Consider the following 18,755-nt stretch of genomic DNA (forward strand, 5'->3'; position numbering starts at 1 on the left):
GCACTATTTCAACTAAGATATGTTATGAACCTCTCTAAAGGAGCCAGGGATCAGGATCTGATTGATAAAATCTTTCTCTGCCCAGCAGTAAACAGGATTGTGAAGAAGCTTTCAACAAGAGTGACGTAGCGGTCGACTTCTGGAACATTCCTTTAGCTATATACATAACACTGATATGTATCTCTTAATCCATTACATATTCGTTGAGGGAATAGTAGCAGTTTCCGCAAAAAAAACCCTGTAAAATCTGTCCTCTGGTATTTTTATGGGAAATCTGTCTACCTATCTATTTATATATATATTAATAGATAGATAGATGGAAATATATGATAGGATAATATATATATAATATATATATATATATATATATATATATATAATATATATATATATATATATATATATTATATATATACATATATATTATATATTTATTTATATATATATATGTATATACATAAAGTATGTATGCGTGTGCATGTGTCTATCAGCAGTAACCTATTTTTAAGCTATAAGAGTGACCACAAAGAGTTACAACTTTTGTAAGTAAAATAAAGATCTCTGATAATTCCCAAGTGTTTTTCACCCACGAAAATTGATCCATGTCTTCAAGTACCCTTGCCTCAGGTTAGTGGAAAATATACTGTTTATATCAAAGTATGGTTCCTGCAAGTTGCAAGGTGTATCCGTCGACGGAACTGATCATTTTTGAGCCACCATGGGTAATGATGAAATGAGGCTGACATTGGATAGTAGTGAGTGACGAAGATCTTTGTGAAAAGATTTCCCACAAAGAAAATTAGGAGTTATCAGAAAAGGAGGTAAGTATAGGTTATCGTGAAAACTTGAGGAAACAAAATACAGTCAGCCCCACCCATTTTTTGTGGTTCTGGATTCACAGCTTCCCCCATTCTCAGATTTTTCTGTGAAACATATACCCACAATATTTGCAAAAAAATTCACCTGTTCGCAGAATGTTTTCATAGAGAAATATTCCTTAATTACTATATTTTCTCATTTGTTCCTAACTAAAAACATTTTCCATGCAAACCTATTAAAATAGGCAGGTGTAAGCATTTAAAGAGGGGATTTTGGTGTTTCAACTATCAAAATAGGCATGTTTTGAGTCGTATCAAAGCATTCGTGGATTCCAGCTATTCGCTGGGGTTTTGGTTCCTAAGCCCGGCAAATCCTGGGGCCCAAATGCAGTTTTTCTCTGAATAAAATGTTGTTTGCAAGTAGGAAAATGAATAAGGAAACTCCTCAAGGGATCGACAGCAAGGCCCGGCCTACAACAGCTAGTTTTAATGACAGTACTAATTTCATTGCATAGTGGAGGACAGCCTGTCTGTCTGGATTTTTTGTGAGGACAAAGCAGTTGGTAAATACTGGTTTAATTTGTGTTGTAATTTGGAAAGTCTTTATCTTGGCAAAATGCTGGTTATAGAAACTTAGTCTATTCCTACAAATAAAAAACCGTTACTATGCATGTTTGTCATTTTATTTTCAACTAACCGAAAACGGTCGTTAGAAAAGAGGGAAGTCTCTCAGAACAAAACCCCCGACGTTGCCAGATGAATGAAGGAGTCATCGCTTTGGTAAATGCACCAACAAACTTACCATCCCAGAAACAATGAATACTAATATGCAGTCGAATATTTAATGTCTCTGTCCAGTCTAAAAGCTCAATTATAGACAATGAGCTCGAAGTAGTTACGCCGAGCGGACAGACGATGATGGAATGGGGAAATTCAACTGTGCTATGATTGGTTATGCAAAGGAAACCCCTCACTGTGCTCCCGGTCTTAACGTCACACCGACTTTAGTTGGCAGAAGTGTGTGTCCGAGGCCCTCCAAACTTTTCAGAGCACCAAAAGAACACAAAAGCACTTCCGATTTTCGGAAGCGACACAGTAACCAGTCTTCAAAGTGGATGCTGATTAAATCTTTCATCTATACTAAATCTACGGCATTATACTTGTATGGTTCTGTCCATCCAGTAGCCAATAATGGGTGACTTTTCCAATGGAAAGTCTCTTATGTCGAGTTAAATATTTCCATTTGTTTGTTTTCAGAGTGATGAACAACGTGCTTAGTTTGAGATCTCGAGAATGCAGACCAAATACATCACATATTGAAGTTATTCACAAAAACCTATCTTTAAGCAGGTAAAATCCATAGGTCCGAAGTCAGCACGCAGTTAAAGGTAATCTCACATGAGGTTAGAAAGCTTAACAGAGTAGCTACTTGAGAATAATTACTTGATGCTACAAAATTTCCTCAAGTTTCGAATTTTTTTGTCCGCATCTTGGTGTGTCGTGTAGCAGTACATATTTTATTTTCCTTTACAGGCAATCAGCTTTAGTCTTCCACATCAGTAACACCAGCAGACATCATATAAGATAAAAACCAGTATGCTTTCAAATAACAAACCATATATTCATGTTTCCATAACCATCAAACCTGAAGTGGAATGCCACTTGCATTAAAATTTTGTATCAATTACTTTGAAATATATGCCATTAGTAAGTGATGGAAATTAAAAAGAAAGCTGGATTAGATTGGCAAATGACTGAATGCAACATCAGCTAACTGATGAAGTTCAGTTCCTTTTGTGAAGTTAGAAAAGACAATAGAAACAAAAATTACTCTCCCCCAATACACAGAGTCCTTAATCAGTCTTGGACTGTTCAAATGGCTTTATTATAATACCATCACTATTTGTTCACGATATACTCCCGAGATTATTCTGAATTAATTGTAGTTTACATGCTAGCATTTCTATTTCAGCATGCTTACATTCCCCAGAATTACGAATGATTTCAAATCCTAGCTCAAGTATTGTAGTCAGAAAAGGATTTTTTTTTTTTTTTTTTTTTTAATATTTTTATTTTACAGAGGTATACTTTTAATCGATGTTCGCTGCCCTACTTCTGACAGAACGTAATTTTTTTTAGACTGCCCAACCTGTGGATGTGCTGTTTGTTTGTTTGTATGGTGTTTTTACGTTGCATGGAACCAGTGGTTATTCAGCAACGGGACCAATGGCTTTACGGGACTTCCGAACCACGTGTGGATGTGCTGAGGTTAATGGAGTTGAAAGTACACTTCATGTGTTACCCATTGTGAATGCTGGATAGTGCACCTTAATTCCTGCTCTCCCCATTCAAGGCTACAGAATAGACTACTACAGAAATTAATCCGAAGGCCAAACACTGGGACCTGATAGGTTATTCTGCGCTGAGTTAAGATTTGTTGAAAAGTATAACACAAGGAAAACCTCGCATTTGCACTATGAATCATTTGCTTAGATGAGGGTGGAAAGCATAATGGAAGAAACAGGATATGAATGAATGCACAGGAAAAGGAGTGAAAGGGGTTGGAGATAGAGGCGGCACCAAGGGACACTGCAAAGAACCGTAAGTAATGCCTAAATTGCACATCAAGAGGTGCACTGACACCACCACCCCATTTCAGGGTCCAAGGCTATAATGGAATCCATGGACACTGTTTCAGTTGCAAATGGACGGTGTTGGCCTCTGCAAGATCATTCAGTATATTCACCACCCCAATACAGGTTGTCCAAGGATATGGAATCCATGGGCACGGTTTCAGTTGCAAACGGATGGTGCAGGCCTCTGCAAGGTCATTCAGTATACTCATGGCAATCTAAATATAATTTTTCTATACATTTATAGGTAACTAAAAACCATACCAATGCATAAACATCATACACAGTTCATTCTTTGAATATAAAAAACACGCAATTTATCTTTTTAAATTAAAGTTGAAATTCTACAGAGTAGCAGATTTCAAAATATTCAGCAGCTGCTCAATGAAAGCTTCTAACCAAAATTGTTTGTATGGTGCTTTTACGTTGCATGGAACCAGTGGTTATTCAGCAACGGCTAACCAAAATTGGATCTGCATCTAGACTAGTTTCTTCGTAACTACTTTACCCTCCTCGCAGCTAAAGGTGGTTGAGGGGTTGGTTTTACAGCTGTGAATTTGTGATTGAAGTCTTTTAAACTTGGTTTCTTGTTCCCTTAACTTGAGGTTTAGATCATTTTGTGACCAAGGATGGGCAGTTCCGAAACTAAACCCACTTTCTGTGACTGAGGACGGACAGTTCCGAAACTTAACACACTTCTGGTTCAGATAAATTGTTCATGTGGAACAAAGAGGGACAGCCGAAAGAACTAAGACCCTTTGGTTGGTCAGTTTAAATACCATTTAGTCTTAGCTTTGTACCGTTTCCTAAATTTGGTGGTGGGGAACTTAGGCTGCCTTTTGTTGGATATTTTGTTAATACTTTCAATCACCTTCCGATCAGGGACATATAATGTCCAAGGCCAAAGTTTCGTTTGAAAAATGACATGGAAAGAACTGTACTACTAGTAAACCTTGCAATTGGGAGGAAGTGATAAGCTTTTGGGAGGTGGGAATATAACATTTGGCAAGAAATAGACATTTTAGAGGATGGACTGCACAGCTTTGGAAGGGGTTGTGGATGGATTATGGAATTTAGGGCAGAGCCCAAACGCTGGGACCTGTAAAGGTCATTGTGGTTCACAACGTTTTGTCATATATGGGTAGTCTCATCTGGGATGGGTTGTTTCATGTGGTATGGACGAACCTCTAGGGTTAATGTGAACTTTTAATTCCAAAATAAAAATAAAAATTGTAACCACTTTGGGAGCAAAGACAAGTTGCATTGATGTGAAAAATGAAGGGATGAAAGGGTTAGAGTAAAATTATATCAAACCTAAAATATATAAAACCAAGGGACAAAAGAAATTAAAATATATTCTACAAAAAATTCTACTAAATGGTATGGACAAAGACAACAGAGCTATAAACCTATATGGAACTGGGACCAAGGTGTGGATTAAGGGATTAAGCATTTTACCCTAACCACCAAAAAATTCTCTGAACTTCAGTGGTCTTAAAATTAGACTGGAATGTAGCAGTTTAAGTAAAAATTAGGATTAAGATGAACTGTCCAACTTGAGAACTACAGTATTGCATACAATTATACATATATCACTGTGATTGCTATATTGCACAACATTACAATTAAATCTTATGCAGAAAACAATCACTTTAATTATAAGGTAACTGATGTCATCTTGTACAAGTACAGAGAAACATGTTGATAGCAGTAAGGCAACCAAAGGGACCTCACAAAACATACAAATTGGTATAATAAGCCGATGCACATTACACAACATGAAATACTGAAGGCCAGTCCACACTTACCTGTAAAGTTTCTTCTGAGCACCATGAATAATCTACCTTTGTTTATATACCAAAGCAATAGTTGACAGGAATATAACGAGACATCTTACCAGATCTTGACAATGTCTTCAAAGCGACTTCACATATAATTATGTAGTCAACAAGTTAGGAATTTTGAGCAAGGACAGCCAGCCAATTTAGATTAAGAACTTTTCCCAGTAAGAAAATCTCACAAAAAGCATTACTCAAAGTTTTAAAGTTGCCAACAATTCAGCTGACAAATAACTTTTAATAGTACTGTAGTATAACTTAAAAGGATATTATAAAGTCGGTAGTCTGCAGCGTAACCTAGGATCTTCAATAAAAATTAAAGACTGCAACTATACATACTACGTTCAGTGTAAAATGTCGCGAAAACATAAAGGTTTCCCAAGCTCTAGTAAATCTTTCAGACATGGTACACTTGTTTCTGTGTAACTGGATACACAGATAAGTACCTAACAATGCAAGAGGTTAAGAACTAAAGGTCCATCTTCTACTGTAATTACAATGTAGCAAGGTAATTACAAATGTAAGATTTATATTAAATAGACACCCATTATATAATACAAAAATGCTCATTGGTCATACTATTGGAATAACTTAAAAGGTATTTCATAATTACACAAAATTAGTGACTTGTTGCTTTATTTACCAGCACTCACAGCTATCATTACCTGGAAATACAAAAAACGTGCTTTAGGTTTAACAAGGCTGCAAATATGCCAACTTTCTATTATCCATTATAAATGTGATGAGCCAATGAAAGAGAAGCCACTAGTGTTTAGATTTTATTAATAAATACACCAATATCACTTAAATTTAAACAAATGTTTCCGTCTACGTCTTTTTGGAATATAATAACCATGCCATTGGCCTAATATATTCTTTCTTAGACAAATAAATGTTATTCTAAACACAATGACTACATTGAAAAAACATATTTCTTTAGTGAATTCTTGACTACTGTCATTCAAAGAAAAATTATGCCTCATCATTAAGACAGAAAAATTACTCAGGAAGAAATGGACTGTAGACAAGACTGATATCATCAGGAATGACAAAATCATAAGAGATAAGGTATTGAAAAAGCAGAGAAGGAAGCTAGAAGGATGGCAGAGGGGTGGACAGGTTGCCGCCTCTTCCTAAAGGCGGATCTGCCAAGACCCTCTAATTTCACTACCTTCACACTGTATGAAAATCTTAACCACAAATTAAAAATAAAAGGGCAAAAAGCCCCTTCTAACAGCCTTAGAACTAGTCTAACTACTGCTGGAAATCATGGAAACCTGATACAGTATTATAACAACAATCAGGTTAAGTGTCCACCCGGAACCACAAGCTTAATATTCAGAACAGATTTGGAAATTCCAGGAGACACAGCTGAGGAGCTCAGATACTGTTCAATGTAAGATCAGCAATCCAAGCTCTGATCACGATGCCAGCACTCAATTTCTGCAGGCAGCGCACACAACAGGCAAAGTCGTCTTCTAACGGAATTGCGGAGGAGCAAACAATCTGAAAACACTGTTTGCTAAAATCTCACCTAGATTAAATTAAGTCAGCCACATTCATGGGCATTTCTTCAATAGAGGTACGGTAGTGCTCTTCAATATCCTGAAGAATTCTAGTGTCTTCAGCAGTAACAAAATTGATAGCTACACCTTTTCGACCGAAACGTCCACCACGTCCAATCCTGTAAAGGTAATTTTCGTATCAGTATCATTCTCCTATGATATTTTGTTTTCACTGTCAAAGCATCACCAAAGCAGTATAAAATAACAATCTAAGGTATAGAATTTTATTTTTCCTAGGTAAAAGCAAAGACTTTTATGCTAAGACTATTTTATTTTTCCTAGGTAAAAGCAAAGACTTTTATTCCAAGACTATCTTTCTGCATAAATAATTTAGATATTAAAAACAAGTTTTATGGAGCAGTAAAAAAATAATTTTCAGAGTACCTTTCAGCATAAATAACTCGGGCCTGTTATTAGAAGCACGTTTTTAGGAGCAGTAAAAAATAAATTTTTCAAAGTAATATGTTTTGCTTAGATATAGAACCAGAACCTTTTATGTAGGAGTATCTCTGAGCACGAGCTGTGACTGGCAATTGAAACTTATTCACAATCACATAACAATTAACTAAGACTGGTTGAGGTGGGATGATTTTTGCTTTGTGTACCTTAAGAAAAAAAAATGTGCTCTTAAAATTTTCCTTGTACTTACCACTGCTTTTAATTTGTAATAAAATTTTCACTACCTAGGTAAGAAGTTGCCTCTAAAATGACTAGCAAGTTAAATCTAGAAATGACGTTCATCTCAATAATAAAACATGGGAGCCTTAACCCTTAAATGCCGAAGCGGTATTTTAAAAATCGTCTCCCATATGCCGGCGGCGTTCATGAGTGAGCACCGAAGCGGAAAAAATGTTTTGTTCATAAAATCACAGTACTCTTAGTTTTCAAGATCAAGAGTTCATTTTTGGCTCCTTTTTTTGTCATTGCCTTAAGTTTAGTATGCAACCATCAGAAATGAAAAAAATATCATTATCATATATAAATATTGGGATATATGACAGTGCAAAAAAAATTTCATATATAATTGTATAAAAATCGTGCTGTGAGCAAAACGGTTAAAGCTAACGAGTTAATTTTTTTTTCATTGTATTTTACACTAAATTGCGATCATTTTGGTATATAACACATAGTAAAATGATCAAGGCAACACAGAGAAAATATTATCATAAAATGATGCATGAATTCGTAACGAGCGGACATGAAAAAAAAAAAGAAAAAGAAAAGGTTTTCAAAAATTCACCATAATTCGAAATATTGTGCTAGACTTCCCGTTTGTTGCAAAATGAAGGTAATTGATTGCATATTATACTAGACTGTAAGTGTTGTAGCTTACAATTGCAGTTTTCGACCATTTCGGTCGGGTTAAAATTGACCGAAGGACGAATTTTTTCTATTTATCGTTATATGAAAATATTTCAAAACTGATAAAAGCTACAACCATGGGTTGTTTTTTGTTGTATTCTACATGAAATTGCACACATTTTCATATTTAAAACTTTATGTAACAGCTAATTTAAAATGGTGCAAACATTACGACAATCAGACGAAAAAATGTCTGATTTTTTTCAGAAGTGTTACCGCGCGGACATAAGGAAATTTTTTTTTTTTTTATATATAAATTCACCATAAATCGAAATATTGTGCTAGAAACTTCCAATTTATTGCAAAATGAAGGTAATTGATTGAATATTACTAGAATATAAGTTTTAGCTTACAATTGCGTTTTTCAACCATTTCGGTAGTCATAGTTGACCAAAGGTTGAAATTTTGGCACTTAACGTTTATATAAAAATATTTCAAAACTGATAAAAGCTACAACCATGAGTTGTTTTTAGTTGTATTCTACAAGAAATTGCGCAAATTTTCATTTATAATACTCTATGTAACGGCTAATATAAAATGGTGCACAAATTATGTCAAAGTGACAAAATAATTTTTGAGATGTGTCGCTGATGTTTTTTAGTGCAAGAAGAAAGAAATTCGCGCTTGCGCGCCTGGGTAACAAGTGTAAACAAAACAACGCCTTGATCTGTGAGCTCCCAGCATCACCCAAGGCACGTGATTCAAAATTTTTCACCTGGTAGGCGTATAAGTATTTTTCGGCGAACTTTCAAAAAAACTTTTTTATATCGACATACCATACGTCCAATCGGCACCCAACAGACAATTTATAGACGTTTAATATGTCAAATCGGCGTTGAAGGATTAATTAAGCAAACTCTTATTTGGCCTAGCAAGGGATGATCATGATAACCATTTAAGTTTGAGCGGAAAATCAATTAAATCAAGCTTTACAGCAAAACCTCAGAACAATGTAACTTTTTCTAGTGGTGCCAAAAGTCATAGGAACACTAAAATCTGATCAATAAAATTGATGGGTTCAGATAATAGCTTAACTGCCCATCCCTAGCCCAATTATTAAAGGGGGAGAATGGAGAGAGATCTAGCTTATTAGCCAAAACTCTAAGACTGGATGTTTGTATATACTACCTGTATCTACAGCCAATCAGTATGTACTCTAATCAATCTACTGCCTCATAAGAGGGAGTTAAGGAAGAGAGGGTACTCAAAGGACTTATAGGTAATCTCCCTTGTGTACAAGGGGGGTGGGTGGTCTGACACTCAAGAGTAAGGAGACAGCAAAGAACCCTCTGAACCTGAAACCAGACTTTTAACCTACATTTGGAACGTCTGTTAAAGGGTAAGCTGACGTGGAGGTTGTTGGATATGTTCAATACCTTGAGTCTTCCTATGACTTCTTAGGCAGGAGAATTGCCCCATCCTCTTACTTCTGTTTTACCAAAGTATTTGTGGTAGAAGTCAGCACTTACCTTCTCATTGAGAATGTGCACTGTCTCTTGATCATACACTTGCAAACAGGGGGGTCATGTGTGACAGACCACACTGTAAGATGCATGTGGTTATTGTGATAATCTTTGTGCCTGTGTTAGTGTTGCATCTTAACTAGATCCTGGAATGCCAGAGGTGTACTGTAGTGCCCATACTTTCTCTCCTGTGGCCTCTACTAGTCAGGCTTTTCCCAATAAGTTTTGGAAAGGCCATAACTACAATCTCAAATCTCATTACATTTTGGGTCATCCTAATCTTGTGTGATTTGTTGACTTGATAGGACTAGAGGGTCCTGTTCCATCAGAACCCAAGCAGGGATAAGTTGAAACAACACTAGTGAGATCATCAGTCGCATTCGTGAGCACTGAGACCTGATGGAGATGACCCCCAGTTCCCCCTCTGAACCCAATATTCACAATTGAGTTCCTCTTTGAGTATGTCTTTGAAGGGAGACAGTTATTGAGATTCCTGTGACCAACAATCTCAATAACTGCCTAACTTCAAAATCACACTCAAGGATGAGCTCAACTGCAGAGATTGGATTCAGATCTCACCAGTGTTGCTTCAGGTCTTGCCTGCTTGGGTTTTGATGGAAGAGGACCCTCTGGTCCTATCAAATCAACAAACTTGACAAAATGAGGATGACCCAAAATGTCACGAGGTTTGAAATGGTAGCCATGCCTCCTAAGACTGATTGGGAGAAGGCTAACTAGTAGAGGCCACAGGAGATAAAGTATGAGTGCTACAATGCACCTCTGGAATTCCAGGATCTAGTCAAGATGCAACACTAACACAGGCTCAAAAATCATCACAATAACCATATGTATCTTAACAGTATGATGTCACACATGAACCCGTTGTTTGCAAGTGTATGATGAAGAGAGTTCACAAGGTCAATGAGAAGCTAAGTGCTGACTCTACCACAAATACCTTGGTAGAAAAGAAGTAAGAATATGGGGCAATCCTCCCGCCCAAGAAGACTCACTGTATCGCAAGGTCAACTTTCCCTGTAACAAACATCCCAAAAGTAGGTGAGCAAATACTACCACACAGAAGGGGGACTTAGCCAAAGCTAGTGGTTAAGAAACACAACTGAATATGAGTTCGCCAGAATACCATGAAAAGACCAAATATTCCACTCATACTCAATGAAGTCATCATCCATGGAGCAGCCTACGTGATAGGGGTAAACAGTAGTGAAGCACATGTGGAGGGGCCTAATTTGGGAAAAGCCCAGTATGATTACTTGATCTGCCACTAGACAAGTGTGGGTGCTGGTCTTCCACCTTACTGCTTGTCGACACCAACCCCCACCCCAAACCTCATACACACAGGAACACCAAGCCGCATGCACGCAGAAAGCACAAGGAGAAGTTGCGCCAGTAGTGTGAAAGGGGTACTATTTCCTTACAGTAACACTAGCAAACGTATCTTACCATGCCTCCACTTGTTCAAAAAACTTTCATTGTTCCAATGCAAAGGAAACCTACTAACACACTTCTCAAGAGGAGCATTATTGGTAGAATCTACAGACAGACACGAAGCTCACTCCTACTCATATAGTATCTCACATTAACTCTCTTTACTCTTAGGCACATACGGACATCCAATTCCACAGAAAACTCAAAACTAACCAAAATGAAACTATTTCAAGTTGAGAGTTGAAAAAGCACATTAACATCCTCAAATGACAGTGAACACAGAAAGTCCTCCACAATGGCAGGCAATTGAGGTTTACCCAACCCATTCCAGCTTACCCTAAAGGACTCCTACATAAAAGCAGCTTACCCTAAAGGACACTCCTACATAAAAGGTGTAGGTTTGTTTTCTTGCAGGAACAATAAAAGCTTTCAACTGAAAACAATTGACCTTTTGTGTCAGGGTCGAACATTACCATTTTGAAGTGTGTGTATTTCCATTTTTTTTTTAACATGAAACCAATATTAAAAACAAATATGCTGAAAGATTCTTTGTAAAACTGGAATTTAGCCAATTGGGGACTTTAGAGTGATATGCCTTTCACTAAACTCAGGACAATTAACCTCCCTCGAACATACCTGTCCCCAACACTTAGTGCATGTGTTAAGTGCATCACAAAGCTTAAGTTAGTTAGTCTAGGCTTACAACTTTCAATACAATAATGAAGACTGAAGGCGCTAAAATCTTACATTGAAAACTAAAATAATACTGTATGGCTACTGTTACTTCCCTGCTCCTGTTGCAGTGGACAGGGCTTGACAACAAACCCCCTCTTGGTAACAGACACGTTACTGCTAATTCTGAACTTGGGATGCCGTGCGAGGACAATCGTTAGCTAAGTAATTACTTAGTTAAGCCACTAGTATAAACTTTGTATAAAATTTCATTTTACTCAGGATTCAAGATTCCAGGCCAGAACAAGAATCTGACTTGGTGGTTTGGTTAAACAATCTGGAATAAAATACTCCAGAAGATTTAAGCTGTATCACTGTTACTAAAATGTTGTATTTTTGTGTAATTACTATTTATATAAAAGGAGCTGCTAGGAGAGACATCTGGTATCATATGGGAAGAAAAGGATAGTTGGTGGGATGAAGTACACGGAGAGGATCCTGATCGGAATTCTCGCATGATAACATCACGTTCCTTTTGGTCCATATCACCATGCTGCAAAAAAAATTTAATCAACATTAACTTTCAGCTTCCAAGTATTTCAAATTAGATTGGAACTACTAATAGTAACAATTTAACTCTTCATTGTAAATGAGCCTTTAAGACAACAGCAGGGGGAGGGATCTATGAAATTAACCATTATATCATTTCAAACTAGATCAGTTACAGGTAGTTGATCACTATTCTGGCATTGCTAGGACCTGCAGGCTGCCAGTCTACTGACATTGCAAGATCACAGAATAAACACTGAACTGGCAATAAAGTGACCACATATCATGTGAGTTCCACTTTCTCTACTGTTGGCTCGATCACTTTCTTTTGTCAGCAGCTGATGGCTCTCCACCAATCCTTAACTACTACTGAAAACATATGTACAGTACGGTCCCCAATTATGCGAGAATTTGGTCGATCCATAGCCTCGCAGAATTGGAAATTCGCAGATTTCGAAACACACCCCTTATGGGAATAATTCCATTAGGGCCAAGGCAAACAGCAACTTTCCTATTATGAAATTGTTGTAATGGATAAATAAAACATTAAAAAGGTTTAATGATACTGATCATTCATAAACATTGCGCTATGATGTTACAAATAGGTTCCGTCTTAGCTAATGGCTGAGCAGAAGCCTTCAGAATAAACTTCGCAGATCTGAATAATACCTATGACGATGATGATGATGATACTGATCATTCAGAATACACTTCGCAGATCTGAATAATACGTATGACAATGGTGATGATACCGATCATTCACACATACTGCGCTATGACGTCACAAATGCGTGAGGCAGAGCCTTCCGCCTTAGCTAATGGCCGAGCCAGAAATCTTTTTCTCGCATTTCCCCTTGGAGGAATAATAGTTTTTTCCCTCCAAGCATTCCCCACACCCCTTCTCTCAGATACCAGCAAACCCCCACCCTTAAAATACTTGAGAAGACAATAGATTTTATATGCTTTGCGGTGCATGACTTGCAGACTTTGAACAGCTTCGCAGATACAGAAAATCTATTTTTGAGAACTAGCGACCACATAAAAGGGGAATCACACAATTCGAACATGCATAACTCGGGACCAGACTGTATGTAGTTGTACAGATATTGCTTTTCATAAATCAAATCAAATGTGTTTCTTTACTGATTTTGGGTACATTTTTACATCAGCTGATCATGCAGTTTACCATTACACACCCAGAGCACATATAAAGGTAACCATGCATGTACAGGTGGTGTTCAAATTATGATAATTCGTCTTACAATAATCCGATTTTACGATGGGCTTAGCAATTAATACTGATACAATAAGATTTTACAATGGGGTTAGCAATTAATATTAACACAACAGAATTTATAAAATACGTATTTTAAATTTTGTGCATAACGAGCGTAGGCAACAGCATACAATCAGGCAACATACAGTGTTCAATCTGTTGGAATGAGAGCGAGAGGCTGGCATAGATACAGCCAACGACCTCCCTTGCTCTCACTCTGAACCAAGGAAGATTAGGTCAGTGTTCATTTGTGATTTCTACATGTTTTTTTTGGAAGTAAACTCTATAAACATGCCAGCAAAACCACCCAGTAAGCTTCATGGTGGCATTTTAAAAAAGAAGAGGCATTCCACCACTTTGGAACAGAAATTAAAAATTATTAACCAATATGAAGCAGGAAAGGCAATAATGGTTGTCGCCCGTGACGAGCGTTTATTGCAGTCAACAATACCCACCATCCTAAAAGACGAAACAAACATGTAAAGGATATTATAACGGCATCTGCTTCCATTCATTTGACGTTTATATCAAAGAAGAGGATAAGGTCTCTGGAAGAGATGAAGCAGTTACTGGTCACATGGATGGAAGACCAGATACAAAAGCGCATGCCACTCAGCCTCTTTACCATTCAAACAACAGCTCACATGCTTCTTGAGCAACTAAGAAAAAGTTTTGTAGCAAGTGCTGGATGGTTTCATAGTTTCAAAAATCACCATAATTTTCAGTGTGAAAATGAGCTGTGAAACAGCAAGCACTGATGCTGAAGGAGCTGCTAAATTTAAGGATGCTTTACATAAGATCATCGTTGATGAAGAGTACTTGCCAGAGCAAAACCTTTAATGTCAACAAAACAGGACTGTATTGGAAACGTATGCCTCAACAGTCCTACAGCCACAAAGGAACAACAACGATAACCGGGTTTAGGTTTAAGGCATTCAAAGATCGACTTGACTCTTCTGCTTGGGGGAAATGTGGCTGGGTATAAACTAAAGCCATTCATGATTTATTACTCAGAAAATCCAAGGGCATTAAAAAGCATTGACAAGCATACGCTTCCTGTGCATTACCGTCATAAGAAACCATGGATGACTGCAATGCTCTAAGCACATCGGAGATATTAACAAGAATGTTCAAGTTGTGTTTCTGCAACCAAACAAAACTTCTCTTATACAACCCATGCATCAGGGCTGTGGCTCCGTTCAAGGCGTATTATCTTCAGAACACATTTGCTCAGGCTGTTCAGGCTATGGATAATGAGGAGGAAGATCTCAGACCTTTCTGGAAAGAGTTCAGTGTTCTGAACTCCATTATGAACATTGGAAGGGCATGGAAGGAAGTATAAAGTGTGTATGAATGGGATTTGGAAAAACAATGCTAAATGTGTATGTGAACTCATTTAAATGTTTTGTTAAGGATGAAGAAGTTTTAAAATTAATAAGATCTTAACACTTGGGAAAAGTTTAGCCTTGGAAATAGATGAGGAAGATATCCAGAAGAGAAAAAAAATGAGAGCAGAAGAGGAAGATGAAATTGAAAAGCTAGAGGAAACGTTTACACCCAAAAATGGCAGAAGCATTTGCCGTATTTGAACATGGACTGAAACCTTTAAGTGAAATGGATGGGGACAAGGAACAAGTTCAGAGAGTACATCAAGACACACTTACACTTGCATGTTATAAAGTCACTTATAAAGAACAAAAAAACAGTGTAACCTACACTGGATTGCTTCTTTATGGGAACGACTGTAATAGCTGTTTCCTTGAAATGCCTGAACTAACAGAAGGAGAATTATTTGAAGAGCGAGTTGATGATCCTGAGGCTTTATCATCCTCCTAGTCTTCCGATTTTTAGTTATACATAGCCATGAACAGCCTGACACCATTCACATATCCCGACAACGGACTGAATCTTGGAGAGTACCCCTTACATTACGGTCTGATTCTTGTTCTTATTATTAAATTTCTTTTTGTACTTAATTATCTGGATAAACTAATCCTTTATACTATAAATAATAATAATTACCATATATGTGTAAAGTACTGTAATGTAGGCAGGGCTACCATATCTATATACGATATACCATAGTGTATGCTAAGCTAACTCTTGTCAGTGTTATTCAAGTTATCTATGTACTGAATTATCATAAGTCAATCTGCGCTGAACCCCGATAATTAGCCGATATTAATAATGACTCACTTTCTCACAATGAGTAACGGAACCAGATATAGTGATTAACTACCTGTAATAACTCATAAGATGACAGTTTGCAACCTTTTATGTTCCCCTTAACTATGGTGCATTCCATTGTCAATTATTACCCAATATGATTCAATCAATCTTCTCAAGGGTAAATTTCAAGGTAAAGACACCGCAAATAACCACTGTAAGATTGACCCCAAACCAAGCTATACTCTTTATACCTTTTTATGCTCAATTTGTAGCCTTACTTACCATTGCAGAAACAGTGAAGTCTCGTTGATGCATTTTGTCGGTCAACCAATCTACTTTCCTCCTTGTATTACAGAAAATTACTGCTTGAGTAATTGTAAGAGTTTCATACAGATCACAAAGTGTTTCCAACTTCCAATCTTCCTTCTCAACATTAACATAGAACTGCTTAATACCTGAAAAAGTCAGTTAAAAGAAAAATCCTAATAAGACCTCCATATTTTATAAAAATTTATTTGAAACTGACTGACTGGCTGTATTAATCATGCATAAATATAACTCTAAAAACATCCAATAAATGAGAAAAAGATTAAAGGATAAATACTAAAACTATTCCCATAGTCTGCATTTTAATTTTGGACAATGCTGTCCTTTGAAATTTACTTTTGACTCAGTTTTATTACCTTTCATAGTTAGTACTAGTGAGTATTTTCTTTCAGACTTAGCAAAATACGTAATACATACATGAATTCAAAATTTTTTCCAATTTGTAACATTCAAATAATATCTTTGGGCAGTGGGTACCTAGGTTAAATTTGAAACTCCCAAATTGAGATATAATCCTTTACAAATATTCTATTTTAAATTTGCCTTTTTCTTACGATTGGCAGGAAGAGCCTTTACGATAAATGAACATAAATGAAACCATAAATACTAGAATTACAAAAAACTAAGATACTTAGCAGGCTTTCATATTTTAGAAGTCCTACAATGATCAAGATATGTGACTTTGTGCTATCACCTAACTTCTTCAAAACATATAATTCACATTAAAAATAATTATGCTGAATAGATAACCATATGGTAGCTAGATCCAGTGCTCATTGCAAGGATATTATTAGGTGGGAGCAACATTAAAAATTAAAAAAAAACATAACACTTGGTTAAACCAATGGAACTGTCTCTGTGATCATCTATGTCCCACCAGGTGGCATCAAAATGTTTATGTTCTTGTCAAAATTATTCATGACCAACCAGTAAGTTACGGGAAGGCTGGGTGGGTTTCCACTTCAACAGTAGGTAAGTACCCAAAAAATTTCATTCATAATTGTTATTATTTGGAATGAATCTTGTATAGTATGCTAACTACTACAATCAAGCAGTTACAAATCTGGGAAGGGCTTTAACTTCTACAACTTCTCTCTAACCAATGAAAGAGGAGAGTGAAGTCTCCACTAGAACATCACACAAGGAATGGCTTGATGCTCGCTAATACACTTCACTGTTGCAAGAGCTAGAAGAAAGTGTCTTCAAAAGTTCTTAAGAGATAACTTATCCAAAGGCTCAAAATGAGATAAATCCTTAACGACCACATCCAAATTTCACTGTAAACCGTAGAGGAGGATCGGTCGACCCTGGTCAGAGAACTAGCACTAGAATATTGTATTTTCTTAGAAGATTCCGTAACAGCCATAGCACACCAAGAGTAATCCATATATGAAAGCATAGGTTCCCGTGCATGTTGAAAACTTAAAACTTGCACATTGAACCGAGGAAGGTGAAAACCTGATATCTTATTTAAGTCATAATACAACTTAAAGCAGCTTCATAAAACTGGAAACAAATGCAGTGGCATTCCGAGAATCAGCTAAAGTGTTATGCTTCCTAGATTGCCTCAATTGTTTTTAATATAAGTCAGCAACAAGCTCCTCAAACAGAGCCAAAAGGTAGACCAGAGATGGTAGAAAATGCCAAATCTATGGATGAAATCGGTATAGCAATAAATGCCAGAAAGGGAGGCATAACAGGGAATGCCAGCAATGTCATCACAGAATGCAAGTGTTGCTAAGTACCCGACAGCTGGGAGACAGTACTGGGTGGGGGAAGAAGGTTCCCGCATGACATCTGCATGGAACATGGACAACGGCCGGAGCCATCTGCAAAACACTAAGATGCAATTGCTGAGAAGCTAGAGCTCATACTACCACAGGGCTAGCTTAATCTCGATAAGTTGCTGGTACAATAGGAACTTTACTCAAAAGCTGCTGATACAATACTAACATTAGTCAAAAGGTGACAGGTATGAGGAGACAAGAGGAAGCTGATTAAGAGAGGGGAATGTTAATGCACAAAACAATAGGGACTATACAAGATGAGTAAATGACTACCCATAGAAGGATTGGCATGCAGCTTAAATAACAGTATTAAATGTAATAGTAATCTATAATCTCCAGAGAACTCTCCACCAGTTTACACATCATCACTCTCCAAAAAAGGATGATATGTGAGCAAATATGCGCAAACACTAAACTACCAAATATATCCTTCAGGGAATCTGTTGAATATGAGCCACCAGGTGATTTTGAGATGGTGAAGGGCACAGACCTTGGCCCCAGGACAAAACCATGGTACTCTGTCCACAACACCAAAATATACAGGGAGGGCTACAGACACAAACACTCTCACAAGAGAAACTGAAAAATTTTGATCCCTAATGGGGGGGGGGGGGGGGGGGGGGGGGGGGGGGGGGGGGGGGGGGGGGGGGGGGGGGGGGGGGCAAAATCTTCACTCAAATATGTATGGTAATTTTCTAACCAATAAAAGAATATTTTAGAAATATCTATTATTTTTCTCCTGAACCACACAGAGAACATATGAAGGCACATCACCAGTGAGACAGGAATTATCCTACCAGACAATGGAGGAGAAGCAAGAATATTTTACTCAATTTATCGCCCTCTTTGT

The 18,755-nt window shown here is 37.1% G+C and overlaps 1 protein-coding gene across 1 annotated transcript in view; it reads right to left on the reverse strand.

The window, feature by feature from the left end:
• Positions 1–6,055: 6,055 nt before the first annotated feature.
• LOC135224829 (eukaryotic initiation factor 4A-I-like) overlaps positions 6,056–18,755 on the reverse strand; it is a 37,923-nt gene continuing 25,223 nt past the window's right edge. The window contains exons 6-8 of the mRNA XM_064264151.1: positions 16,074–16,246; positions 12,206–12,350; positions 6,056–6,992 (exon numbers count right to left, since the gene is read on the reverse strand). Coding sequence (XP_064120221.1) covers positions 6,829–6,992; positions 12,206–12,350; positions 16,074–16,246 — 482 coding nt within the window. The 3' untranslated portion in view covers positions 6,056–6,828. The remainder of the gene's footprint in view (positions 6,993–12,205; positions 12,351–16,073; positions 16,247–18,755) is intronic.

The sequence above is a fragment of the Macrobrachium nipponense genome, chromosome 12 (assembly GCF_015104395.2).
Source record: "Macrobrachium nipponense isolate FS-2020 chromosome 12, ASM1510439v2, whole genome shotgun sequence".
Lineage (NCBI taxonomy): Eukaryota > Metazoa > Arthropoda > Malacostraca > Decapoda > Palaemonidae > Macrobrachium > Macrobrachium nipponense.